Below are 24,938 nucleotides of genomic sequence, written 5' to 3'. Positions count from 1 at the left end.
ATTTGCCTCCTACGGTATAAAGTATAACTGAGTCTGTAAACATGGAAGTATTTAACAAATCTTTTTTTAAGTGGGTCCACCAGTAGGGGTTTGTGGTTACATTTTGCGCTACCCTCCCCCAAGCCCTCTACCCTGCCCCAGTGCTTTTCTGATCAGAAACTGTGAGATACAAAGTTCAGGGTCTTTAAAAACACACCATACACCATGTTGGATAAAGCTGTGCTTTATTACATGCATAATTACAAATCTGTGCTAAGTGAAAATGTATAAAGCAATGGCGACCTGGGTTCAAGCCACACAAAGAAAGGGCTAGATGATCCCATTAACCCTTCTGCCATTGTCCATTTCATTGCCTTTAATATGATTGTTTCCATTTCTTACAATTTGCATAGCACTTACTTGTCAAAGTACTTTTCATTCACTGTCTCAGTTTATCCTCACAACAACCCTGTGAGGTAGGTAGGGCAATTGACACTATCCCCATTTGAAGATGGGAACGCTGAGGCACAGAGCGGTTAAGATCTCAAGGCTAGTTAGTAGAAGCATAGGGAACAGAAACCATGTCTCCTAACTCCCCAGTCCACATTCTCCTCTTTTAGACTACATTGCTCCACTTGACCAGGGAGCAGAACTAGGTCAGCAGCGAGCCACAGGTCTGGTTCAGGCTGTGCCTAGGAAGAGACAAGAATAAAGCTAAGAAAGCACGGCTAAGGGCTGGCAACATTCAGATGTGCTCCGACAGCTCAACACCATGCTTTCTGTGGAAACTCAAGCTCTATCAGCTTTGGTTAAAGCTAGTTTCGGATGCCTAGCTACTGGATATCTAGACATTAGCTTCGGTTAAACTTTCACCAACTCTCAGGAATTAAAATGTTGAGTCAAACAGGTTTTCTTTGGCTACTGCAATTGGAGCTAGCCCTGCAAACAAGCTTATTACGGAAATATTCAAATAGTGGCCCATAGGCTAGAACTGGCCCCTCTGATCTCCTGGCCTTACTGGCTCACCCAGCAGGTGGTAGTTTTCTCACAGGCAGAAGTGAATGGGCAGAGGTAAGAACAGGAGGCTGGTCTTGGTCAAATGAAGAAGAGTCACCAACATGACATCACTGTCCCCCTTAACGTACATGACCAAGGTGCTGTCAGGCCCACCTCCTTTCTGGCCTGTACCTGGTTAGCAGCATAGCTTCAAAAGACAATTTAAGAGAACAAAATATTAAACATCATTTTTTCTTGAATGAACTAAATTCTTAATCATTATACAGTTCCAAAGGACCAAATACATAATAAAAAAGTAAATACATACTTATATAAAAAGCTGAGTACTAACAAGGCAGCATAATGGGAAAGGAAGAGGGAGAAGGTAGGACAAAGTGAAGTGGAAGAAGGAAAGGGAGAGCTCTTGAAGGGTGGTGAATTTTTGAGGTACCCCCAGTAGGATAGTGAGGCAGAACTTTCCCATCTCAAGCCACACCCTCTTCCCTATCTTCCCAGATGTCATTTCACTCCCTAAACGCTAGACTGCCCCTGAACCAAAAGATCTGGACTAGTAGATAATAAGGTTTAGCAAGAAATACTTCATTTATCTGCCTTGAGATGCTAAAGTCCTTGGCATTCCTGACAAGTACACTGGCTTTAGCACTTATAGAGGAAAAAAGCCCTATTGGCACCATCAGCTCAGAAGGATCTTTCAATCTCTGTTCTCAGGATGATCCCCTCCCTCTCTTAAAATCCACATTCAAAATAATATGCCTGTAAAAACCAAGAGAAATCTGAATCCAGGACATGGTGGAAGAGAAAGAGAAAGAGACAGAGAGTGAGGTGGGAGGGAGGAGAAGGAGATAGGAAGAGAGGGAGTGATTTTGTTAAACTCTCATATTTTTATGCCATAACATGCTGTTTCTCCTCAAAAGGCCAAACTTTAGGCAAGACATTCACTCAATAAGTGTGCACACAGAGGCTGAAGACCCTTTGGCAGGAACTTAGAGGTAGGAATTTATGACTGCAAGATTGGGCTGGGTGACCTGATAGGTTCCATCTAAGAAACACTAACTCCACACATCATATACTTTCTTTTTTGGGTGATTTGGCAAAATAGGACTATACCATGGAAAAAAACAATTTTGTTCCCTACCACTGTTCAAAACTTTACCCAGATACCTATGTTTAGAGATGAGAATGTAGCCAGCAAACTTTGGGGGAGTAACTTAAAGTTGCTAGCACCTTTAGCATTCTCGGAATTTCTGTCTTTGGAGCAAACACCTGAAACTGAAGTAGAACGGAGTTCAGTGATTGTCCCATGTCCACTACACTGATTGAACTTTACACAGCTCCTGAGTTGTGATCTTAGGAAATCTCACCTTTTTCTTTTCAATATATAATAAAAACATGCTAGATGGCTAAACATACAGATTTTTTTTAATTTGCTATCAAAATTCAGGACAATCTTCTTAAAGCTTTTCATTTAGGAAATGGCAACAGTTGCTACATTCCTTCCTGAGCAGATATCTTGGGTCAGCCCCTTCCATAAAACTAGGCTTCCCTTGGGCTGAACATTGCTTTGAACCCCTAGTTTTCTTAGAAAGCCTGGCCTTTGGAGGATTACTTGACTTTTTCTCCCCCGAGGCACATAAGCAAGCAGTTTATAAATGCCAAAATGTGTGGCATGGGGGAATGGGATGACTTTCCTTCCATCATCTTAAACCATTCACATATTTTCTTACCAGGGCTCTTCCACAGCCATAATTTTCAATTTCTTTCCCAAAGGGAACCCAAGCAATCCCAGAGGTGGTTTAAAAAAAAAAAAAAAAAAACAAAGTTTTAGAACACTTAACTTCAGGTATCTATTTTTTTTTTAAAGGACTCAATATTCTACCTCCCATTTACCTTCCACATTCCTACTTTTTTCTCAGGGATTTTAAGAGCTTGATACCTGCATACCACCACAAAAACCTACATTTGGCTCTGATCCAGTGTAAGGAAACAAGTTCCTTACAATACAAAGTGATGTGTTATCAGTAAGTACTTTGGAAATATAAAACTTACTGGCCATTTCAAATTCTCAACATTGTCTTTGACAGCATTATTAAAAACTCAACTTCAAAAACTGCACTGTTCATGACTTTTCAGAAAACAAAAATAAAAGATAGTATGGAGTAACAAGTATATCTTCCTACTCATCATCTAAGAAATCAAAATCAAGACCCAACCTCAACAAGTAATTGAACTACTTAAAACATATAGCAATAGTTAATTTCCATAATTAACTTTATTGCATGCTAATTTTTCTTTTTTGAGACACAGTCTCACTATGTTGCCCTCAGTAGAGTGCTGTGACATCACAGCTCACAGCAACCTCAAACTCCTGGGCCCAAGCAATTCCCTTACCTCAGCTTCCCCAGCAGCAGGGACTACAGGTGCCCTCCACAATGCCCAGCTAATTTTTGTTGCAGTTGTCACTGCTGTTCAGCTGTCCCAGGATAGGCTTGAACCGCAAGTCTCGGTGCATGTGGCTGGTGCCCCACCCACTGAGCCACCTTTTTTGTGTTTTTGAGACAGAGTTTCAGTATGTCACCCTCAGTACAGTACCGTGGCATCACAGCTCACAGCAACCTCAAACTCTTAGGTTTAAGAGATTCTCTTGCCTCAATCTCCAAAGTAGCTGGAACTACAAGCACCCACCACAAGGCCTGACTATTTTTTGGTTGTAGTTGTCGTTATTGTTTGGCAGGCCTGGGCCGGGTTCGAACCCGCCAGCCCAGGTGTATGTGGCTGGCACTCTAGCCTCTGAGCTACAGGGGCCAAGCCAATTGCATGCTAAATTTTTGAAAATATATTAGCTTCCCTCATACCTGAAAAAGTTCATAAGGTCTTAGTTATAGATTACCTCATAGCCTTAGACCACATTAAGTCCCCATTACTTTATCATTCTGATATTCAAATAGAATTGACCTGGTAGAACAATGAACATCTACTATGCTCTGATCTTCCTATAAAGGGTTTAGATTCAGCCTTTGGTGCCAAAACAATTAAATTGCTTTGTAGTTCAATCAGAAAATTAATTGTTTGCTCCGCCAGCTGGAAAATTTAAAGTATCATCAATGTAAGATTATCCACAAGAGGATATCTGTTTTGAGGATCATACCACGTCTACTCCACAGCAGGGCTGAGCCAGAATGCTGGGGCCAGAGAAAGAGGAGAGCATTGGAATATATTTCTAACCAAACATCTAATTAGAAATGATCTTTTAAGTTGCTGTTATTTTGCATTATCAGTTCCCTGCTTTTTCTCTCCAACGTAACTAATCATACATTAACTGTTTCAGCTTCTTTAAATTCTTTAAATTGAAGATTTAAAGATGCAAAATATAGCAGTGAGACTTTTACAAATCTATAGACTCTCACACCTTTCATGGCTAGATATCTACCAGATATATTTCCTTAGAAAATTCCAATTCTGTTGAAGCACTTATAAATACTTTCCTTGTATCAGACAATCTTCATTTTTAATACCCAAATAGTCTAGCCTCAACTCATTAATTTTAAAATCACAGACTATTAATATCCAGTCTTTTGCTATTGAGGTATGTGGCCATTTGAGTCTACTGACAGACCTTTCTACACTGGTTGTGTTTGTTGCTAAAGTATGTCCAACTACTAAACTGGCAATGACAGAAAGAACATTTTCTTTTATCTCAAGACAAGGAATCCTGAATGTCTAGCTGCTGAGCTGGGAGTCAAGTAGAGAACTCTAGCCACAATTAGCCAACCTTTGAGGCAAACCACATGACTGAACATATAATGGATACCATACACTATAGCTACTTCTAGCGTATGCACTACAAGGATTCCTGAGAAGCGGGAGGTTAATGAATGATATTTATCAGGAGTGAGGTATCAAGGGGATATTATCATTCTCTGGTGGGCCAATCAGTACTTAGCATCTAAAAAGTATACCTTGGCACAGTGTTATCTGATTTCTTGAATTTATTTTCTGAAGTAGCACCTTAACACTGGATCATCTGTCTATAATCAAGAACAGAGCTTAAAAGAAACAAAAAGGCAAACTTAAGACACCCTCCATATTGCTGCTGCTCTATGAAATATGACCAAACTTTTCATTGCCATCAAATACAGAAATAGTAACCTTTCCCATTTTGCAAAGTTTAGTAGGGAAGGGCAACTAATAGGACGGGTATTGAACCAGAAATACACAATAAGAACTTTGATTTCTACACAATATACGGGGTGTTCAAGCAAATAATCTCATCTCATATTAGAATCAGTGACATGGAAAGGACAAAAGATGTAAAGTTGCTGAGCCACAACTGTAATATAATGTACCCTAGAGAGCTATTTTTCCTTTCATTAAAATGCTAGAGTGATACACTCATAAGGAGAAACTCTGGTGACTGCCTTAATATTTTGAAGATAAAAAGAAAATAAGCCTTAGCTAACCAGTTCTGAGCAATAAAAGAATTCTAGATTTTGGAAGGATAAGAACTAGGGGTAAAAAGTCCTAGAATCAGGTATCAGCAACTTTTAAACGAGGTACATTAAGCTGTTTGGTTGGGTGGAGGGTTGGTGTGCAAAGCCAGGGGTAATATACCAAGTAACTGCTGTTTCTGGGCTAGAAGGATGGTGGAAAGAGCTGGGAATGGATTTGTAAAATTAGCCAGGATGAACTCTCACTTCTGGCAGTGAAGTCTCACTGCCGTGGGCATCCAGGGCAAAAATAGAGGCATGGCAGCAACAACTGGGCCACATGGCAAAGGGCTGGGTATCACCTCTGGTCCATGTGTAGTAAGACTGCCAAGTCTTGGCTTATAATTTAACTAGCCCTAGGAGTTACTTTTTTGTAATAGGAATGATTGACCAGGCATAGTGCTCAATCCCAAAGAGAGGATTCAGTACTAAGGAATAGGAAAGGGAACAGAATGGAGGTTGCACATGGGTCAAACTACAGAAAATGAAATAGTGGTAATAGTGGTTGGAATGATGGTGGGGGCTCTTTAATTCCACCAGGTGTCCCTAGAGCAGTGGTTTCTCAACCTGTGAGTTGCGACCCCTTTGTAATAATGAAAATACATCCTGCATGTCAGATATTTACATTACGATTCATAACAGCAAAATTACAGTTATGAAGTAGCAACGAAAATAATTTTATGGTTGGGGGTCACCACAACATAAGGAACTATATTAACAGGTCGCAGCATTAGGAGGCATTAGGAAGGTTGAGAACCACTGCCCTAGAGTATTATTTTTTTAAAAATTGCAATAAAGGTGGTAGGAAATTGAGATACAAGCACCTTTGATATCACCAGGCCTTGTCCATACCCCTGGGTCTTATGATAGCTCTGCATTTTATTTAGAATTCTAAGGACTCTGAAGGGCGTCACAGCTGCTTATCCTGTTCCAACACTTTGAATATATTTGAAAGTATCCCAAGCTTAATTCATGTTCACAGGGACAACACTGGCCTGTTATATATACTTAAAGCTGAGAGGTGCAATGAGTATCCAGTTATTTCAGTACTGGTGGTCTTTACATAGGAATGCATGAGAATGCAGATGCAGCTCTGAATCTTCCCTGGTTTACCAGTATGCAGTCTAGACTTGGTTCCCTTTACTGTTCTTACATATTCCAGAAGCCCAAAGCACCATCATTCATGGAGGTGGCATCTGGGTAAGAGGGTTAGTTAGGATCTCACAAAAATGTGAAATTCCTAGTCATTGACTGCTTAGAACTTTACTGATCATTCACTTCAAGGAAGCTGGAAGAAATCATTCTTTGCTATGAACAAATTCATGGCAAAGTCCTTGTCTACTAGCTAGCAAATACCATCTGAAAAATTACCCTTCTTGCAGACAAGGAGAAAGCTCTATAACTTGTCTTTGTGCATTTCAAAAGAGTACCAGAAACAAACAAGCTATAAAAGTCAACCTCTCTAAAGTCTTTTAGGAGAGATTAACCAAAGCAGCATTGTCTTATAATCAGGAATTAAAATTAACATATACATACAAAAATAACAAACTAATAATGCTAAATACTGTAACAGGAACAAGAATAACATTTGAACTGAATCTTCACAGTCTAGAAACACCATTACTATTTTCCTTCTGGCTTTCCTTTCTGTAGTTTGAAAAGCAAAGCCCCTTAATTTACAAACTTCATCTTCCATCAATAACAGATCCCCAAAAAGTGACTTTTTCATCAGTTTCCTGGAGGCTATAGTCAGGACGGTTGGAATTTTCTTGCATAGTTTTCAGTGATTGCATATTGGCTAACAATTAATTTTAAATTAAAAACAATCTTTAAGAAAACAAATAGAATTAAACTATAGCAATCTTGTACTCTGTCATGAAATCTTCCTAATGCAATATCACAGAAGGCTAACTGTATTTTCTCCTAAGGAGAAGATTAATTTCCAGAGATTATGTAGTGCAACTGGTTAACTTGTAGGAAAGAGACAACACATTAATATGACTTCACCATCCAAATATGGCAAATGTGTTTTGGGTACCCAGTTAACAAAATATATCCATGGTCTGCAATGTCCTTTCTGTTTTATATCCAGAACAATCCTATGATTCTAGTTGAAGAGAATGGAATCAGGATCTTGGTTCGCCATCTGTGCTATATGCTTTAACACATCCTTTTTGGTAATGATTCCAAGCAATCTCCTGAAAGACAAACATATTACAACAAAAATAAATCTGCAATTAAAATAGCATTCCCAAAGTGACACACTTGTCTTCCTCAGTCCTTTTCAACTCTGTCTTTGACCATTATCTGCACTTCCACAATGATTAACAGGAGTAGGATATGAGCCCCAGGCAAATGAGACAACATATGGGTATACATCTACCTCTAGGTCTCTGAACTTACAATTTTTTCTGGTTTAAATTCTCTCCTCTATATAGCTGAATCTTACTTAGCTGCTACAGCCTAGTCCAAATGCCCCTCTTCCCAGAACACCTTCTCTGACCCTACAAGCCAGCAGTAACTCTGTTCTCCTTAAAGCAATGGCGTGTTCTGTGCAAGCCTCTTCCATGGCTCTTGTCCCATTGGCTATTGTTCTATAACCACCGATGTGGTCTCGCCTTTCCTATAACACTGCACACTCCTTGAGAGCAGTGAAGGGTCTTATTTATTTTTGTCTCTCCTCAGAATCTAATGGTATTTCTTCTTACATGGAGTAGGGATTCAGTAAGTTGAATGACTCAATTAGGGAAAAGTCCCCTTACTCATTTAAATACTGCAAGACATCTGTTATGCCACTAAGAAGTTTCAGAAGAGGGTGAAATTCTTATATAAATGCTGGATTAACATACTACGTTAGGAAAAAATCTACCCCTCTTTCCAACCTGCCTTCTTTTTCAATAAAAATAGCAGGGCTTTCTTTACTGGATAAGACATATCACAGTAAGAAAAGAGCCTTGGTCTTGGGAGTCGGAAGACTTGTGTTTAAAGTCTACTACTACTATAATATTTACTAACTGGGGACCCTTACATACACATACATCATGCGACCTCACTGAAACTTGGTTTTCTCATCCTCAAATAATAATAACAAGGAGAGTGGCAGTGCCTGTGGCTCAAAGGAGTAGGGTGCTGGCCCCATATGCCAGAGGTGGCAGGTTCAAACCCAGCCCTGGCCAAAAACTGCAATAATAACAACAACAACAACAACAACAAGGAGAGCTTAAGGACCAAATACTACAAATATACTACCTGCTACCATTGTAATTTGAGCACTATCTGCACAGAACGTAGCTGATTCCTTTGTGGGGAAGGAATTTAGTTATTTATAATGTGCAACTAGCAGTTTATATCTCTCAAATATACATTCTTCCCCAAAGTCCTTTTCCATTGATTATAGTAAGAGAAATACATCCATCTTCACCTTAGAGCTTCAAAAAGGCCTGAAAATGCTACTAATGTTCATTTCTATTGGGTTGTCCTTCTCTCTCTTTACATCCTCTTTTTTCACATAATCCAATTTGCCTTCACCCAAGATTCTTACCCATTGTGTGTAACCAAGCACTGCCGTAGTCCCAGCTTGCGGAAGATATCCACTACAATCTCCATGGGTGTAAGGTCAGTCACAGTAAAGGGGCTAAGATCGAGGATATTCCGAAGCTTCAGGGTGGGTGGAGTATATGGTGGCATTGGAGGAGAATGTTCAGTGAAATAAATGATGGAAGTACTCACGACCCCATCCTGTTTCTTTCGAGCGTTTTCTATTTGAACAGAAGGAAAAAGAAAGCTGAAGGTGGAAGTGCTAATTCTATCCTTCTGGACCTTAACTAGTCCCTTCTTCCCTCCATCTTCCCCAATTTCATGCATACATATTGAGTTCAGCACTGGTTTCCATTATCCTCTTTCTGAAATCCTTACCAATTGAAATAATGAGATCTCTTCGGAGGACAAAGCCTACAAGTCTTTGGGACTCCCGGGACACCACCACTGGAAAGCCACTATATGTGGTTTCGCTAATTATGGTCTCTACATCTTCCACAGTCATACTGTCCTGAGTAAGAACAGTCAACAAAGGATCATTTCTCCGGGGTTTCATTACATCCATTGCCAGGGTCTTATGAGCAAACTCTTCTTTGGCTTCAAGAAAGGGGTATCCATTGAGACGAATGTGGGCATCATAGATGCCCTCCCGCCCAAGAGCATCTGCTACCCACTTGCTTGTCATGGCTGCAGCCATCAGAGGCACTATGTATTCCAAGCCACCAGTCAGTTCAAACATTATGACAACAAGAGAAACAGTCATCCGAGTCACCCCACCTGTAAAGAATAGACACAGGCTGCTGACATCAGGCAAAGTACAGGATTCATTACAATTATGGGTCTATCTAGGAAAAGCTAACTTACCAGAAACAATGCTAGAATGGGGTCTTACTTGTAAAGACCCCAGCAATCACATTAAAGTAAGGTTACAATAGACAGATTTAGGTTTCTCAAAACAATATCTGCAGGATACCTTCTTATGTGAGGTCTAACAATTAAGTTCATAAACTCATTCTAGAAAAAGTGCTACATAACTCATTGCTAAATATCATTATGATCACCTTTGAAGTAGTCCCCTTGGGAGGCTATGCACCAATGCCAGCACCTAGTCCATCCTTCAAAGCAATTTTAGAACTCTTCTTCTGGAATGACCATCAGAGCTGTCATCATACCAGGTCTGACAATCAAGTTTGTGAACTTCCCACCGTGTGCTTATATTGGCAGCACTGTATAAACAACTTGGCAAGGTTTCATAACTTCAGTATATCAATATCTCACAGCTATGTTCGTGTTGAAATGTGGCAGTGTCTTTCTGAATGGCATTCATTATTGATGTTGTATGTTTTTGTGTGCTATCCAACAACAGCTCTAACAGCCCTTCCAGAAAAAGAGTTCCAAAATTGCTTTCAAAGGTGGACTAGATGGTGGCCTCAGTTCATATCTTTCCAAGGGGGGCATACTTTGAACGTGACTATAGTGATATTCAGCAATGAAGTATGTAACACTTATTCTAGGATGAGTTTGTGAACTTAATTGTCAAATGTAATATATATTCATTCATTTGTTTGTTGCTTCTTCTAATAGAGAAGTGACACATGCCCATTGTGGAAAATTTGGAAAATATAACACAAAGTCATTATCTATAAGCTCACTGCCTATAAATGAGCACAGTAAAATTTTGAACGACTTTTCAAGGTTTTTTTTTTATGCAAAAACATACATTCTTACATAAGTGAGCTCACATTATATGTTTAATTCCTTATTACGGTTCCTTCCTTATGTTGGAAAAATTCTGCATATTATTATAATATTTATTTAACATCATATTCAAAGATGTTAACTATACTAACATCATATTTAAAGGCCGCATAGTATAACACCCTATGGATGTACCATTATTTAACCAGTCCCTTACTGTGAAAATTTAGATTGATTCTAATTTTTTGCTCTTACACCATGATGTACATTCTTGTGCAGATATTTTGTCCAAATTTCTATTATTTCCCCAGTGTGAGAGAGTAGAATTAGCTTTCTAAAAATGCTTTAGCTTTCTAAAAATGCTTGAGAGATGGCAAACCCAATAGGAAATGAATGGTCATTTTAAAAATATGGCAATCAATTACTGTAGCAGCCCACATAGCCAATGGCTAGGAGGAGTGAGAGTTATAAGAAATACCTGTATAGCTCAATAAGGGAACACCTTGGTGGAAAGGGGATGGAGAGGGATTTAGTTCTCCAAACAATCATAAGAGCTTGCAAGATGAGAGCAGTGGTGAATTGGCAGTCTCTACACCTGTCGTGTTGAGAGGCACGAGATCAGCCTTATATTAGGCTGGAGGAGAAGGCAGTCAGGAGCATGCACATTCTATCATGGACTTGCTTACTCTCTGTCTCCTCTCCTGCCTGCAGAACACCAGCACGGTGTCTCTCTGCTGAAGATCACCAAGCTGTGCTGAAGACCAAGATCTATCTTTCTAAGAAGACTGCTTTATTCTGAGTCTCTCTCTCTCTCTCTCTCTCTCTCTCCAGCTAAAGTAGATAGCCCTCAGACACCTAAGAGAAACTGTACCTGAGCAAGGTAACTCAGCAGTCCGCGTCCGGAACCTAGTTAAGCTGGCCAGTCTTGGGCCCTGACAAACTGTGTTATATAACTTCTTTTGTATGTCGCTTGAGTAACAACTTCTTTTAACTCAATGCAAACACTACTCACCTAAGCAGGCTGCAGCCCCAACCATTGCATAAAGGCCAGGGGTGATACAGTCAGCTCCCTGACTACACCAGCTATTGAAGATGGCCCAGTCATGGTGGTAATAAGCTAGTTGTTCCATTCCTACTCCTAGAAGTCGACCTGCTATAGCACCAACAGCCATGCTAGGGATAAAGAGGCCAGAGGGGATCTGCAAAAAGAAAGCAACAGTTAGTTAAAAACAATGTGATTGCTTGGCATATGGTAAGGTCTAGAGGACTGACACTCTGCAAAGCAAATAGGCCAATGACAATTTATGCGCTATGCTAGCAAGTGGCTGTAGAGATTTGTGTAACACTACAGAGACTAGAGGTTCTCTGGGATGTGCAGGCAAAGACGACTGCAAAGAAGCTTACCCTGATTCAGGGGTCCATCAGGCAAGAGCCTGAATTCTCCAGACCAACACAGAATTGGAGGCAGAAATTGGGCCTTTCCCAAAGAAAAAGGAAAACAGATGGAGTTTCTCATATATGCAGACATTTCTACTGATTTTGAATTCTTATCAACAACTACCCTTTATTAACTATCTCCTATGTTCTATGCTGGATGCTCTGCAGACAAGATCTATAGGCTCTTTATAACAATCCTGGAGGCAGGCATTATTATTCCCAAATGCCAAAGAACCTAACGTCCAGAGAGGTTAAATAACTCACTTAAGGTCAAGATTTAGTAAAAAATGTTGGGATTTAAATGGAATGCTCATAATCATGCTCATATGTTGAATCTTAACCCACTGCTTATACAAAAAAAAAAAAAAGGTGGCATATGAAGTTTCAGTTTATTAAACAATTAAAACTTTAAAATGAGATCATGACTATGGTTGTAACCAGAAAGAAGAGCCCTTATCTATCCCTTTGCTTTTTTTAACCCCTAGGATACTATAATGAATTATTAATATTCTGTACTAAGTGAGGGAAATGATAAGAATAATCAAAACAGGGCAGCGCCTGTGGCTCAGTGAGTGGGGCATTGGCCCCATATACGGAGGGTGGTGGGTTCAAACCCAGCCCCGGCCAAACTGCAACAAAAAAAATGGCCAGGCATTGTGGTGGGCGCCTGTAGTCCCAAGCTGCTCGGGAGGCTGAGGCAAGAGAATCACCTGAGCCCAGGAGTTGGAGGTTACTGTGAGCTGCCTACCGAGTGTGATAAAGGGAGACTCTGTCTCTAAAAAAAAAAAAGGAATAATCAAAACAAATTACTTTAATAGACTGTGTTTTATTTTGGAATGCATTTGGATCTAGTATTCTGACAGTCTACAAATTCCCTTTAAGTGAAAAGAGTGAAAGCACAAGGAGATAATTAATTCAAGCGGTACTGCAAAGCTTTCCATGATTTCCATCCTATCCCTGGGTTGAAGGCACAGATGGCATTATCTCAGAAATTACAGTATTGCCTATATGGAATTTCCTTCTCTTATTTTCTGGCTTCAATCTCCATTTCCCCGGAGAATATGGGGAAATAACATGATAGTGGTGTGCTAAAGAAAAGAAGAAAAAACAAAAAAACAAGTAAAGACCTAGAAGGGAAGGGGGGAAAATACCTTACAACTTATTTGTTTCTGGCTTCTTCTGAAACATAGAATTGGTAAACACATAGTGATAGTACATGTCAGTCTGATGTCAGCTTTTGATAGTTTGAATATTAATGTTGGATTACCTGTGAAATGAATCCCACTTGTTGACAAATGAGCATTGATACCAACTGTAAAAATTACATTTAGATCTATATTGGGTTGAACCACATCAAATTGCTATTTTAGTGGTCAAAATGATTCAGTACCAGCAACTTCATTTGGTTCAACTCTAGCATTGTACTTTTTTGGTAAACTCTAAAGCCACCCTATAAGGACTAACATTGTGTTGGTCAGAAATTGTTTTCATATAAAATACCTCACCATCCTTTTTGAGGGTCAAAATATATTTTTCCACAGAAAAGGAGAAAACAATTCTTCTAAAATTTCTCCTCTGAGAGGTTGGCATTTGGCCTACAACTTGACTTGGACAGTTGGAAACAGCAATATAACTATCTAGGAAGTTAGAACATGAGGGAATTAAAGAGGCTTTTGAAGGAGGGAGAATAACATTGAGGGAAGTTGAAAGTACCATGAATTATCAGGATTGTGCGATACCCAGATTTTGCCCTCCAAAACTCACAGCCACACGTACAGCCACCGAGTCCCCAAAGAAGTTCTCACCTTCATGCCAAAGGTGAATATAGTAATGACAATTTTCAGTATGAGTGTCAAAGCCAGCTGCCACATTGCACTGTAGACTCCCCTGCCAGCAGGTCTGTCAGGCAGTTCACCCCCCTTACTTGTGTTGAAGTGGTTCTCATAATCACAGAGCTTGGAGGAATCCAGAAGGCCACAGTCATTAAACAGTTCAGAAATGAGCTCACTTGTGCTCATACGGGTGTATTCATTGGGAAAAGCCAGGATGGCAGTGATGGCTGTCACGACAAGTACCTCTATGACAGGATACTTGCCCAACTGGGTGGTCTTTCGCTTCTGACACCAGGCAATGTTTGTGCGGATGAACAGAGCTCCCCACAAACCACCAAATATGCCTAGTAGGATGAACGGCACAAGCTCAAAGAGATGCCATGGGGTGTGAAACTCCACATAAAACAGAACCAGGCGACTGTTTCCAAAAGGATTGATGGAACGTAGAGTAAATGCTGCCACCAAGGCAGCAAAGAATGAACGCCATAAGGTTTTGAGGGGAAAATAATAGCTGACCTATAAGAGAGACGGTGAGAAAGCAAACTCAGTCAATATGCAAAAACCACTTCAGGTGAAAAGTTGGTACTGAGCATTAGAGTCAACTTGAGGATGAAAACTGCCCAGAGATTTCTAGTCACAAGCTGGGCAGACACTCAGGGACTACAATATACATAGATACTGTAGATTATGTACAAAATTATTGTACTGCAATGTATAACATTCCTCACACAAAAGCACACACACATGCTGTACAGTTAAATATTATTACCTCTTCAAGGCTAAATAACACTCCGCCAATAGGTGCCCCAAAGGCTACTGATACACCAGCCGCTGCTGCAGCTGACAAGACCTACAAACCAAAACTCAAAATTAGCGATAGAATAATGCCACTTTCCCACATTTAATCACATTTTTAAAAAGGATATTAGTGGTTACTAAACACTCTTTAAAAATACATTTACATGCTCCATATTGTCAAAAATGAAGTTCACATACTGTAGGCTCAATTCTAAACACATATACATGGTTCGCATGCCTAAGTAAGAGGGCCTTTCCTCTATAATTAATTTAAGCATGTGCTTGATCCTAAATTATCCCCCATCCCCAATACTCACAACTCAGTAACTGTATTTGAGATTGTAGACCTATTCATTCACCCCTAAATGAAGTACTTTACAGTGATGTATTTATACAGCATTTTGTAAAGGAATGCTTTTTAAACGAGATGTTAAAGAAGGCTCTAATGATACAAAACTGAAGTTACAATTGGCTCACAGCTATTCAGAGGCTGCAAGTACTCATATAACAGGTATTTGGCGTTCCCCTTACTATGCATTCTACTCCATTCCCAGTAACTTACGGAAACAGAAATAAGGAAGTGACTAGACTTTTAAAGTAAAAGAAAAACTATGGAAAGAAAAGAAAGAGGTTAGGAGTGAGAGAAGAAAAGAAAAATAAAGAAAGAGAACAGTGATATTTAGAGAACACCTCTGTGTGTAGGTGTACATATGCTTGTACATGACAAACAGTGGTGTTGGCAAACAAACCAGAATTAACAGAAAGCTCAAGTCTTTTCAATGGATTCTGGTTGCTGTGGAGAGAGATTATTTGGAGAAGTAAGGAAATATTTCAGAAAAAGTTGAACAAAATTAAGAATTTTAAAGAATAAAAAGTTCCTTGTCATAGTAAGTAGACAGATTTCTGGGGGAGTACAAGAGGGACTTTACCTAACAAATGCAATCAGTGTAACCTGGCTTATTGTACCCTCAATGAATCCCCAACAATAAAAAAATAAATAAACAAAAATAAAAAATAAAAAAGAATATAAATGTCTTAACATAATAACTAAGAAAATGCTGTGAAGGCTATGTAAACCAGATTGATGAAAGTATTTCAAATTATATATAAAACCAGCACATTGTACTTCATAATTGCATTAATGTACACAGCTATGATTTAATAAAAAAGGGGGTCTAATTTTATTATCCTTTACCACAAAAAAATCTATTATTTTTGCAACTTATTTCATAATAGAAGGAACACATACTTGAATAGAATTATATACAACAAAAAGTGAAAGTCCTTGCTTCTCCTTCTACTAACTCTTCACTCTCTCACTCACCAAGGATAGACATTTTTAACAGTTTGGGGTAAAACTACTTTGCAGATATTTTCTAAGTGCATATATAAACACTTTTAAAAATTTAATTGAATTATGCTATATGCATTATTCAGAAACTGGCTATTAAAACAAAACACTGTTATGCTTTATAGTCAACACTCCACATCAATATATCATTCTTTTTAATGGTTGCATAGTATTCTCAAGTATGAACAGAATATTGTTTATTCAATCTGTTCCCTATTTTGTTGCTTTGGTTTTCCATTATGTTGACAAATGCTACTCTATCTCCATATGCCTTTGTGCACACATATGCTAGGATGTCTGTAGGATAAATTCTTAGAAGTGTAATTGCTGGGTCAAAGAACATTTGCACTAACAGTGGTAGAATCCCCTGTAAGATTGTGTACCATTTATGCTGTCACCAAAGAGACTAATATGGCCATTTGTTATTACCTCTCTGCGCTTGGCTTCATTCTTCCTGTATTTGTTGAAACAGTGGCATAGGATGTTCCCACAGCAGCAAGCCACGTGCACTAGGGGGCCCTCTTTGCCCAGGCTCAAGCCAGATGACACTGCCAGCACCAAGGTGATGGTTTTGATAACCAGGGTCCACTTACCCAAATAGCCCCTAATAATGAAACCACTCAAGATAGTTTTTATCTGCAGGTCAAACATAAAGAAATTGAATATAGACTAAGGATATCAACAAGGCTAAGCAGCATAACTCTGGACCTCTTTATAGAAGCTATACCTTTTGAACAAGTGACATATAAATGCTTGACCTACAATGATCCCAGATTGGAGGGAACTCAGGAGCCCAAGAAAGTAAGAACTGTTCAAGATTTCATGTTCCTTTTTTTTTTTTTAATTCCAGGAGGCATGTGATAGCTGAGCAAGGGTAAATCATAAGCACAAGAGAGTGTGTACATGGAGAAGGGGGAAGCAGAAAGGGAGGGACAGGTGTCTTTCTTACTTTAAAAACTGGTGGCTCAAGAAGCATGTTCTGAGAAGGCATGTCCCCGAAACAACTTTAAAGGTTAGGTATAGGCTTTATTCCAAGGTAAAGAAATTTGTGACTATTATTTGGTCAGGAAACAGAGGGAGAGAGGGGCAAGGTCATCTTGGTAACCTAAAATCTCAGTGGTTTTAGTCACTGCCAAGCAATCTAAGCTAAAAGTAGTTAAAATGATGGTTTTAACCATCCATCCTACTTTCATCCTAAATCATACTATGGTTTAGGGTTCTATTTTTTTTTTTTGGCGTTTTTTCACCAGGGCTAGGTTTGAACCCACCACCTCCGGCATATGGGGCTGGCGCCCTACTCCTTTGAGCCACAGGCACCACCTATGGTTTAGGTTTTAACCATCCATCCTACTTTCAGGGTTTTAACCATCCATTCTACTTTCATCCTAAATCATACTATGGAAATGTAGCAAATGGCTTTATTACTTCTGCTCTAACAAAGATGATGATAACCCTACTTTTTCAGGTCAGATTCTTGGGATATACCCTGGGAGCTTCTTGGGTAAGGATTAGGTGAGGTCTTCAGGAATTTGGTTCATTAGAAACTTTCAAGAGGCTTAGAATCAAGGCTCTTTAATTTCTAGGTGGCCCAGGCTGAGGGTGGAAGACTTGAGCAAAGACCTAGAAAGGGACTTGAGGAAATACCTAGAGAGCTCTTACATGGCCTCAGAATTTGATTGTTTAATATTCACCAATTTATGTTCTATGATGGAATACACATTAAAAGATTTTAACCAAAAATAATTCATATTGTTACCACTTATAAACCATTTTAAGAGACTCACCTCAGGGATTCCGGAGCCACAGGCATAAGGAGCAAACACCTTGACAAGAGATACGGCAAGGAAGGCAAATAGAAGAGCCCAGAGGACGTACATGAAATAATTGACTATGTAGGCAAAGGCTCCCTGGAACAGGGGAAAAAGAAGATTGCTTTAGCTTAGACAGCTTAGTGAGGCACGCAGTTCTTTGAGTAATGGTTTTTCAGGAGAGAAGGTCAGAAAGAAAAAGACCAAGATTACATTGTTCAAGATGTTTCTTTCCAGATTGTCAGCAAAGCAACTACAAATATATTGTCAGGTCACTTGGTGCTAAAAAAGAGATGCTTTGCTACACGCAAAGGAAATTTACAAGGGATTATAAGAATAGATAAGGGATCAGAGCTAAAACAGAGATATTGGGTATTTTTTTCTTAACAAACATGGAAATTCTGTATTCCATTATTAAATGGGTGTTTATATTTAATTTTTGAAAAAAAATATTTCCTCCAAATATTTAGGAAAAACTGGTGATCTGAGAAGGGAAACAATGTTTATCTTATAGATTCACCTAACCTCTGACATACCCCACTTTGAGAAGCACAGAGCTAAACTCTCTTAAACATACAGCATCTATCTACCTCTTTTATTGAACCCTTTCCCCAAGCCAAAATGCATAATAATCCATGTACCTAAACACTCCTGTTTCTAACTTTATTATGTTTCAATTCTCCTTTTACTTTTCCCTTGGCAGACTATATGTGTGCATGTGTGCACATGCCACCTCAAACTGTGGACCAAGGTGAGTAATAAAAATAAAATTAAAAATTGGAAACATAACATCCTAGTCTTGTCTCCCTCACTTCATCAACAGACTGGATGAATAGTGAACCAAGATGGTACCTACCTTAGTTGGTAGAAGTCAGAGAAGAAGTGGGAGCTGAGGATTTTTTGGTTTTCATGCTTTTGTTTTCAGTAAGAGAAATCGAACATATAATTGAGTGGTAAAAGAAAGATTAAGAAGCCAAAAAACAAAGTTATTATACTTTTTTTTTAGACAGTCTCACTTGTCACCCTCGGTAGAGTGCCATGGCATCATAGCTCACAGCAACCTCAAATTCTTAGGGTAAAGCAATCCTCTTGCCTCAGCCTCCCAAGTAGCTGGGACTACAGGTGCCTGAAACTCTGTCTCAAAAAAATAAAAAAATAAATATAAGCATCAAAATGATGCCATATGTCAGAAGAAATGGAAATAGAGACCTGCACTTAAACCACAGAGAAAGGCAACTGGTATTGCTTCCCTTTATGTGAAAGGGAAAATGGGAGGTAATGCTATAATTTCTGTGAGTACAGTGTAAGAAACAATATAAATGTAACCATACAATTCAGTAGTTCAGAAATCATCACTACATGTTACCTCATCCGTGCTGATGATAAGCTGGGACCAGCTATTCCACTCCGGACATTTGTCTCTGTCTTCAAAGGTGACATGTTCAGAGTTCCAGCAACAATGTTCGTGGTTAAACCAGAATCCCCCTGTGCATATACCTTCTTTTAAGTCTGTCATCCAATGAGCAGAGATGTCTATCAAACCAGCTAAAGAACCTGATATGTGTCAGGAGGGAAAGGGCAAAATTCAATTCAAACTCTGAAACTCTGTTCTTTCATAATCACAATACGTTTTGTCAGAGAAAATGAAGGAAAAGAAATCAAAAGAATAAACAAGCACATACTTTCCCATTTCATATGTAACCTCTTTCAGATTGTGTTTGCTTGATTTTCACTTATTACTTAAACAATGGTGTCTATAGGGTGGCGCCTGTGGCTCAAAGGAGTAGGGCGCCAGCCCCATATACCAGAGGTGGTGGGTTCAAACCCAGCCCCAGCCCCCCCCAAAAAAAACTAAAACAAACAAAAAACAATGGTGTCTATAGAATTTCTATATAGAAGGGAAAAGGATTTCTACATAGTAGGGAAAGTAAAATGGGTGAGTGGGAGCAAGGGAATAGTGGGTTTGTCTGTAAGCAGAATTAACAGGCCAAAGACACTCCATTGACTTCCAGTTTATGAATACTGATCCATAAAGACAGTCAAGTTTATTAAATAATTTTTTCCACTATATATATAAATAACACTGAGGCAATGTAAATAACCACATTAAAAGATATTCTATGATATTTATTTGAGATGGCTTGTAGAGGAGAGCTGAAAAAGATTATGAGGAAAAGGGCAAAGCCTTGATAGCAAAATTGTGCCCCATGCACAAGGGAATTTGAGCAATAGCAGGCAGGCATTCTTGGCTAAAGGACTTGAATTCATTAAAGCAAAAACTGTGATGTGTAGACATATTGAAGCCTCCTGAGCCTAGGACATGAACGTTCTTAGTGAGAAGGGGCAAATACTAAAACAGTATCATACACAGAACATTTACCAAAGAAATTTAGGAGAAAATGAATAGTGAACTGGTACACTCATGCACTATGTTTAGTAGACAGAGTTAAGACAGTTATAGTGCTACAGATTTTGGCCTTCTTATCATTCCTGTCATCCAGATTAAGAAATTCTGGCATAAAGAAATTAAATGGCCCAGAATCATACTTTAGGGAAATAGTAAAGCCATCATAAAATTCTCAGCCCCTGAATTCCCAGACTGTTCCTGCATTCAGACACACTGCTTCTATTGTTGCTCTCCAATGCTTAAAAACAAAATACCCTGTGTGTATGAGGGAAAGAAAAATATTCACTGACCACCTAATGACAAGAAATACATTAAAAAGTTGAGGACATTATGCCTACATTCCAATAGGCGGGAGGCCATGTCATGTGTATGTTTTGGTAGGTGCTAAAAATGTTAACACAGGTTATTTACATACTTAAAGAACCTAGTCAAATCTAACAGATTGTTTGATACTTATTCTTAGCCACTCCAAACCCCCAGACTTCTCTGCACTTTCTGCCTGGATTCAGAAAATTACCATGATGTTATGTAATTTGGCTTGTTCCCTGGTTGTTTCATGTGTGCATGTCTTATTTTACCCAACATTGGTACCCTCAATCCTGTCTTCCTTTCTCCTTCTGCCTCTCTTCTTCCTTTTCCCACCCAATTGGCTCTCTTTTCTCATTATGAATTTTATTAGGTTTCCCTACACTAAAGAATAAAATGGTGTTCCTTGTCCTTGTTACCATTTCAAGCTTTTGTCCTTCCTCCTCTTCCAATAACTACTAAAACTTCCACACAAGTCACTTTCCCTTCAAATATGGCTCCTAATATTTATCTGAGATGGCTTTTCAAGATTATTGATGTGCTCCTAAGTACTAGGTTGTATAACATTTTCTTAGCCATTTTCTTTCATCTCAGCCCTTTTGCAATACTTGGCATCACAGACCACCCAGTCTGTTATTAGCCAGTTCCAAACTGGCCAAACTATGTTCTCTCGCTCTCCCATTAAGAGACAAAAGGAGCAGAGTCAATGCTCTAGTCTAGGCCATAGGTTGGCAAACTATGGCCCGTGGGCCAAATCCTGCCTGCCTCCTATGTATGTAAATGAAGTTTTATAGGTCACAGTAAGGCTCCTTTGTTTATGATCTAAGACTGCCTTCATGTCACATTGCAGAGTAAAGTAGGTACAGAGATCATTTGGCTCACAAATCCTAAAAAATATTTAATATCTGGCCCCTTTAAAGAAAAACTCTGCCAATCTCTATGCTAGACAATTTTTAAAAACCCAGCTATGGGTGAGCCATTACTTATTTGCTATAGTCATTTTCTATTCCATAGCTCTCAAATTATTCACTCTTGGTAACAGCAATAGCAGCAGCATTAACAACTGAATGTTGTGTTCGTAAGGGCTATTGTATGCTGTATCTCATTTAATCCTCACAGTAAACTTCATCACCTCCATTTTACAAATCAGTAAACTAAAGTTTCCAGGAGTTAATAAACTTGCCAAAAGCCACAAAACTAGCAAGTAATAGAGCTGGGATTCAAATCCAGGCAGCCTAAAACTAGAGCCTATACTGCTAACTACCATTTTATCCCCTCTATCTCCAGGTTTCCTACCTAACTTCTCTCTCAGCTCAAGATTCCTGACCTTCCTAGGCCCCCTTCTTTAATCCTATAAGGACATATGTCTTGGCTTCTCTGTCCAGGATCCTTGGCTCTCTGTTCCCCAGTGGTAGGGAAAGTTTGTTTGGGAACTTGCTTGAAAGCTGTATTTGCACAGCAATTATACTTTTCTTAGTGCAATTATATATTATTTGGAGTGGTCAGGGAGGATGAAGGTGGTGTATATCATCTCACCTCTTACCCACTATGAAAGAATGAGATCGTAAGCTCCTTGGGAATATGGCCATATCTTACAGGCTTTTTTGTATCACAAGATCAGAGAGCAGATCAGGCAAAATTTGGATTTAGTCAAAAGGCCACAGGTTCCTCAACCCTGGAATAAATGTTTAAGAAAAATCTACATATATCACAGCTTTTTAATCCATTCCTGGGTTGGTGGGCATTTAGGTTGTTTCCACATTTTGGCAATTATAAACTGAGCTGTGATAAAACAGTCTAGCACAAATGTCCTTATGATAAAATGATTTTTTTTTTTGTTCTGAGTAGATGCCAAGTAATGGATTGAGGTGGAACACATTCTTCTTAGTAAAGCATCACAAGAATGGAGAAGCAAGAATTCAACGTACTCAATTATAATAAGATCGCAGTAGATGACCTAATACACAGTGGGGGGTAGGGGAATAAGGGAGTGGGGAAAGGGGAGGAGGGATAGGGTTAGGGAGACATGGTGTATGGCACACCTCTTGGGTGCGGGATGCAGTTATAAGAGTGACTTTACGTAACAGGCAATCGGTGTAACCTAATTCTTTGTACCCTCACTGAATCCCAAATAATAAAAAAAAGGAAAAAGAAGGGGAAAAAAAGAAATTGTACAGTGGTTATACCCAAAAAGGAGTGACAGATTTTATTAATTATCAGATTATGTCTACTGTTGCAATACCATTTATTGAATAAACCAACATGTCTCCAGTTGACTTAAAAAAAAAATGAAGAAACATCTACAAAATGTCTCAGGAAGTACTCGTCTGCACCTTCTCTCCTAAACCCTATATAGTATGTGTTAAAAAAAAAAAAGGAAAACGAAAAGAAAATACGGTCTCCAAAAGAAAGGCTCTTCTCCAAGCACTGAAATGCTGTGCTAATAACTTCACCTTAAAATGGATATGATATTTTATAGTGTACAAAATGCATTTCCTCATTTATTTAAGGTGGATGACCAAGGTATTAGTGTCCCCTTACAAATAGGAATATTAAGCTTCCAAAAGTTGCACCAGCAATTTATTTCAGGTAGAAAAATAGGAAAACACAACATTCAACTCAGTTCATGACTTGGGGGAGAGACACACCACAATTTTAGACTTGTTCTGAAAACTAACATAATTTACCATACCTGATAAAAGCCCAATAAGGAGCATCAACAGCCAGCCAGAAAAAGCATCACTCACACTGTGAATTAAGGCCCATGTTGACTCTTTGCTTTTATTGGTAATCTAGGGGAAAATGAGAAGACATTTGTACACTACACACACCCTTTTTTCACCTCAAAATTGCTCAACAAAAAAATACAGAGACAAATCACTTGGAGACAGAACCCAATTTAGAGTTACTCTTCACAGAATCTTTAGCTAAACCAATTTCACCAAGAACTTTGAGGTTTACTAAACCTCACCTTCATTTATAGGCAGGAGTGTCCAACCTTCAGCCCGTGAGTAATCAGCTTTGGTAGTGTTTGTGTATTTATTGTGTAGCCCAAGACAACTCCTGTTCCTCCAATGTGCAGCAAAGGGGAAAAAAGGTTGGATACCCCTGAATTCTACAGTATTGCAATGTTAACAAGGACCTTATTAGGGCTTTCTCATTCAGTTTCTCATTTCTTACAGTATCAATCAACTGTTTTATTTATCAGTGATCTCTTTCTGTCCTGGACAACAGATATTCCAAGGATGATATCTGGACTCACAACAAATAGTTTCATTGTTTTTCAAAGGATAAACAAACATAGGCTCATTTAAGTGAGGAAAATACAATTTGAAGTTTACTACTTGGGGACTGTGGTTCAGGCCAGGCAAATTCCAAGACTTGATCCCACAAAGCCCTAACTTTACATTGATCATAGATTTTAATTGGTATCAGTGATACATCTCTTTCATTTTCAAAAACCTGCTAGCAATATCTAAGGCTATCAGGAGGTGCAGAAAGCTTTATCTTTTAGGTGGTCGTGAGAAAACCAGTCAGGAGTTAGGAAAGGCTTAAGAATGAAAAGCAATCTCCACCTGACTGCTTATGAGATTTGCTTGGCTCTCAGAGAAGGAAATTGTGAACTCAGGAGAGAATGGGGTCAGCTTAAAAATTACCCTTTAAATTTGGAGTCCAAGCAGAAATAGTAAGAAAAAGTAATAACACCTGCTTGTGGATTGAAAAAGTGACTCATCAGAGGACCACCTACTGTGAATCTCAGGGGCTGGACACCTACCTTTTTAATAACCTATGTGCTCTTACACCAACTAGAAATTGTGATGTTAATTGAAATGATTCACAGCAATAAGTTAAAGGCAAGCGACTAGCAGACTGATCTGAGAAGTTTCCATAGCCCTATGAAAAAAGAAAAGTGGGAAATTCTCTTGCCAAATTCAAAAGAATTTTTGCCATAGTCATAAGTACTATCTATTACCTATCATGCTAAATTAGCAACCTTAATTTGAATTTGATTGGTCTCATGGTTTTATTGGAGTTGAATGCATAAGTTTACTTTGGTTTTATGGTTGTTCAAGAGCTATAATCACAACTAGTTTATCCTACATGCTTTAGTAAATACTAGGGCTCTGAGAATTTTTTCTTTTATTCCTTTAAAAAAGGAGTCTATTGGGTGGTGCCTGTGGCTCAAAGGAGTAGGGCTCTGGCCCTCTATGTCAGAGGTGGTGGGTTCAAACCCAGCCCTGGCCAAAAACTGCAAAAAAGAAAAAAAAGGAGTCTATTTACTTT

The 24,938-nt window shown here is 38.9% G+C and overlaps 1 protein-coding gene across 1 annotated transcript in view; it reads right to left on the bottom strand.

The window, feature by feature from the left end:
- Positions 1-207: 207 nt before the first annotated feature.
- Positions 208-24,938, bottom strand: part of CLCN5 (chloride voltage-gated channel 5) — a 205,421-nt gene continuing 180,690 nt past the window's right edge. Inside the window, exons 5-14 of the mRNA XM_053579964.1 lie at positions 23,347-23,446; positions 19,308-19,495; positions 17,918-18,040; positions 16,563-16,769; positions 14,754-14,834; positions 13,958-14,500; positions 11,728-11,914; positions 9,396-9,794; positions 9,022-9,238; positions 208-7,678 (exon numbers count right to left, since the gene is read on the bottom strand). Coding sequence (XP_053435939.1) covers positions 7,588-7,678; positions 9,022-9,238; positions 9,396-9,794; positions 11,728-11,914; positions 13,958-14,500; positions 14,754-14,834; positions 16,563-16,769; positions 17,918-18,040; positions 19,308-19,495; positions 23,347-23,446 — 2,136 coding nt within the window. The 3' untranslated portion in view covers positions 208-7,587. The remainder of the gene's footprint in view (positions 7,679-9,021; positions 9,239-9,395; positions 9,795-11,727; positions 11,915-13,957; positions 14,501-14,753; positions 14,835-16,562; positions 16,770-17,917; positions 18,041-19,307; positions 19,496-23,346; positions 23,447-24,938) is intronic.

The sequence above is a fragment of the Nycticebus coucang genome, chromosome X (assembly GCF_027406575.1).
Source record: "Nycticebus coucang isolate mNycCou1 chromosome X, mNycCou1.pri, whole genome shotgun sequence".
In the NCBI taxonomy this organism is placed as follows: Eukaryota; Metazoa; Chordata; class Mammalia; order Primates; family Lorisidae; genus Nycticebus; species Nycticebus coucang.
The sequence above is the reverse complement of the archived record's forward strand: the minus strand, read 5'-3'. Positions and strand labels throughout refer to the sequence as shown.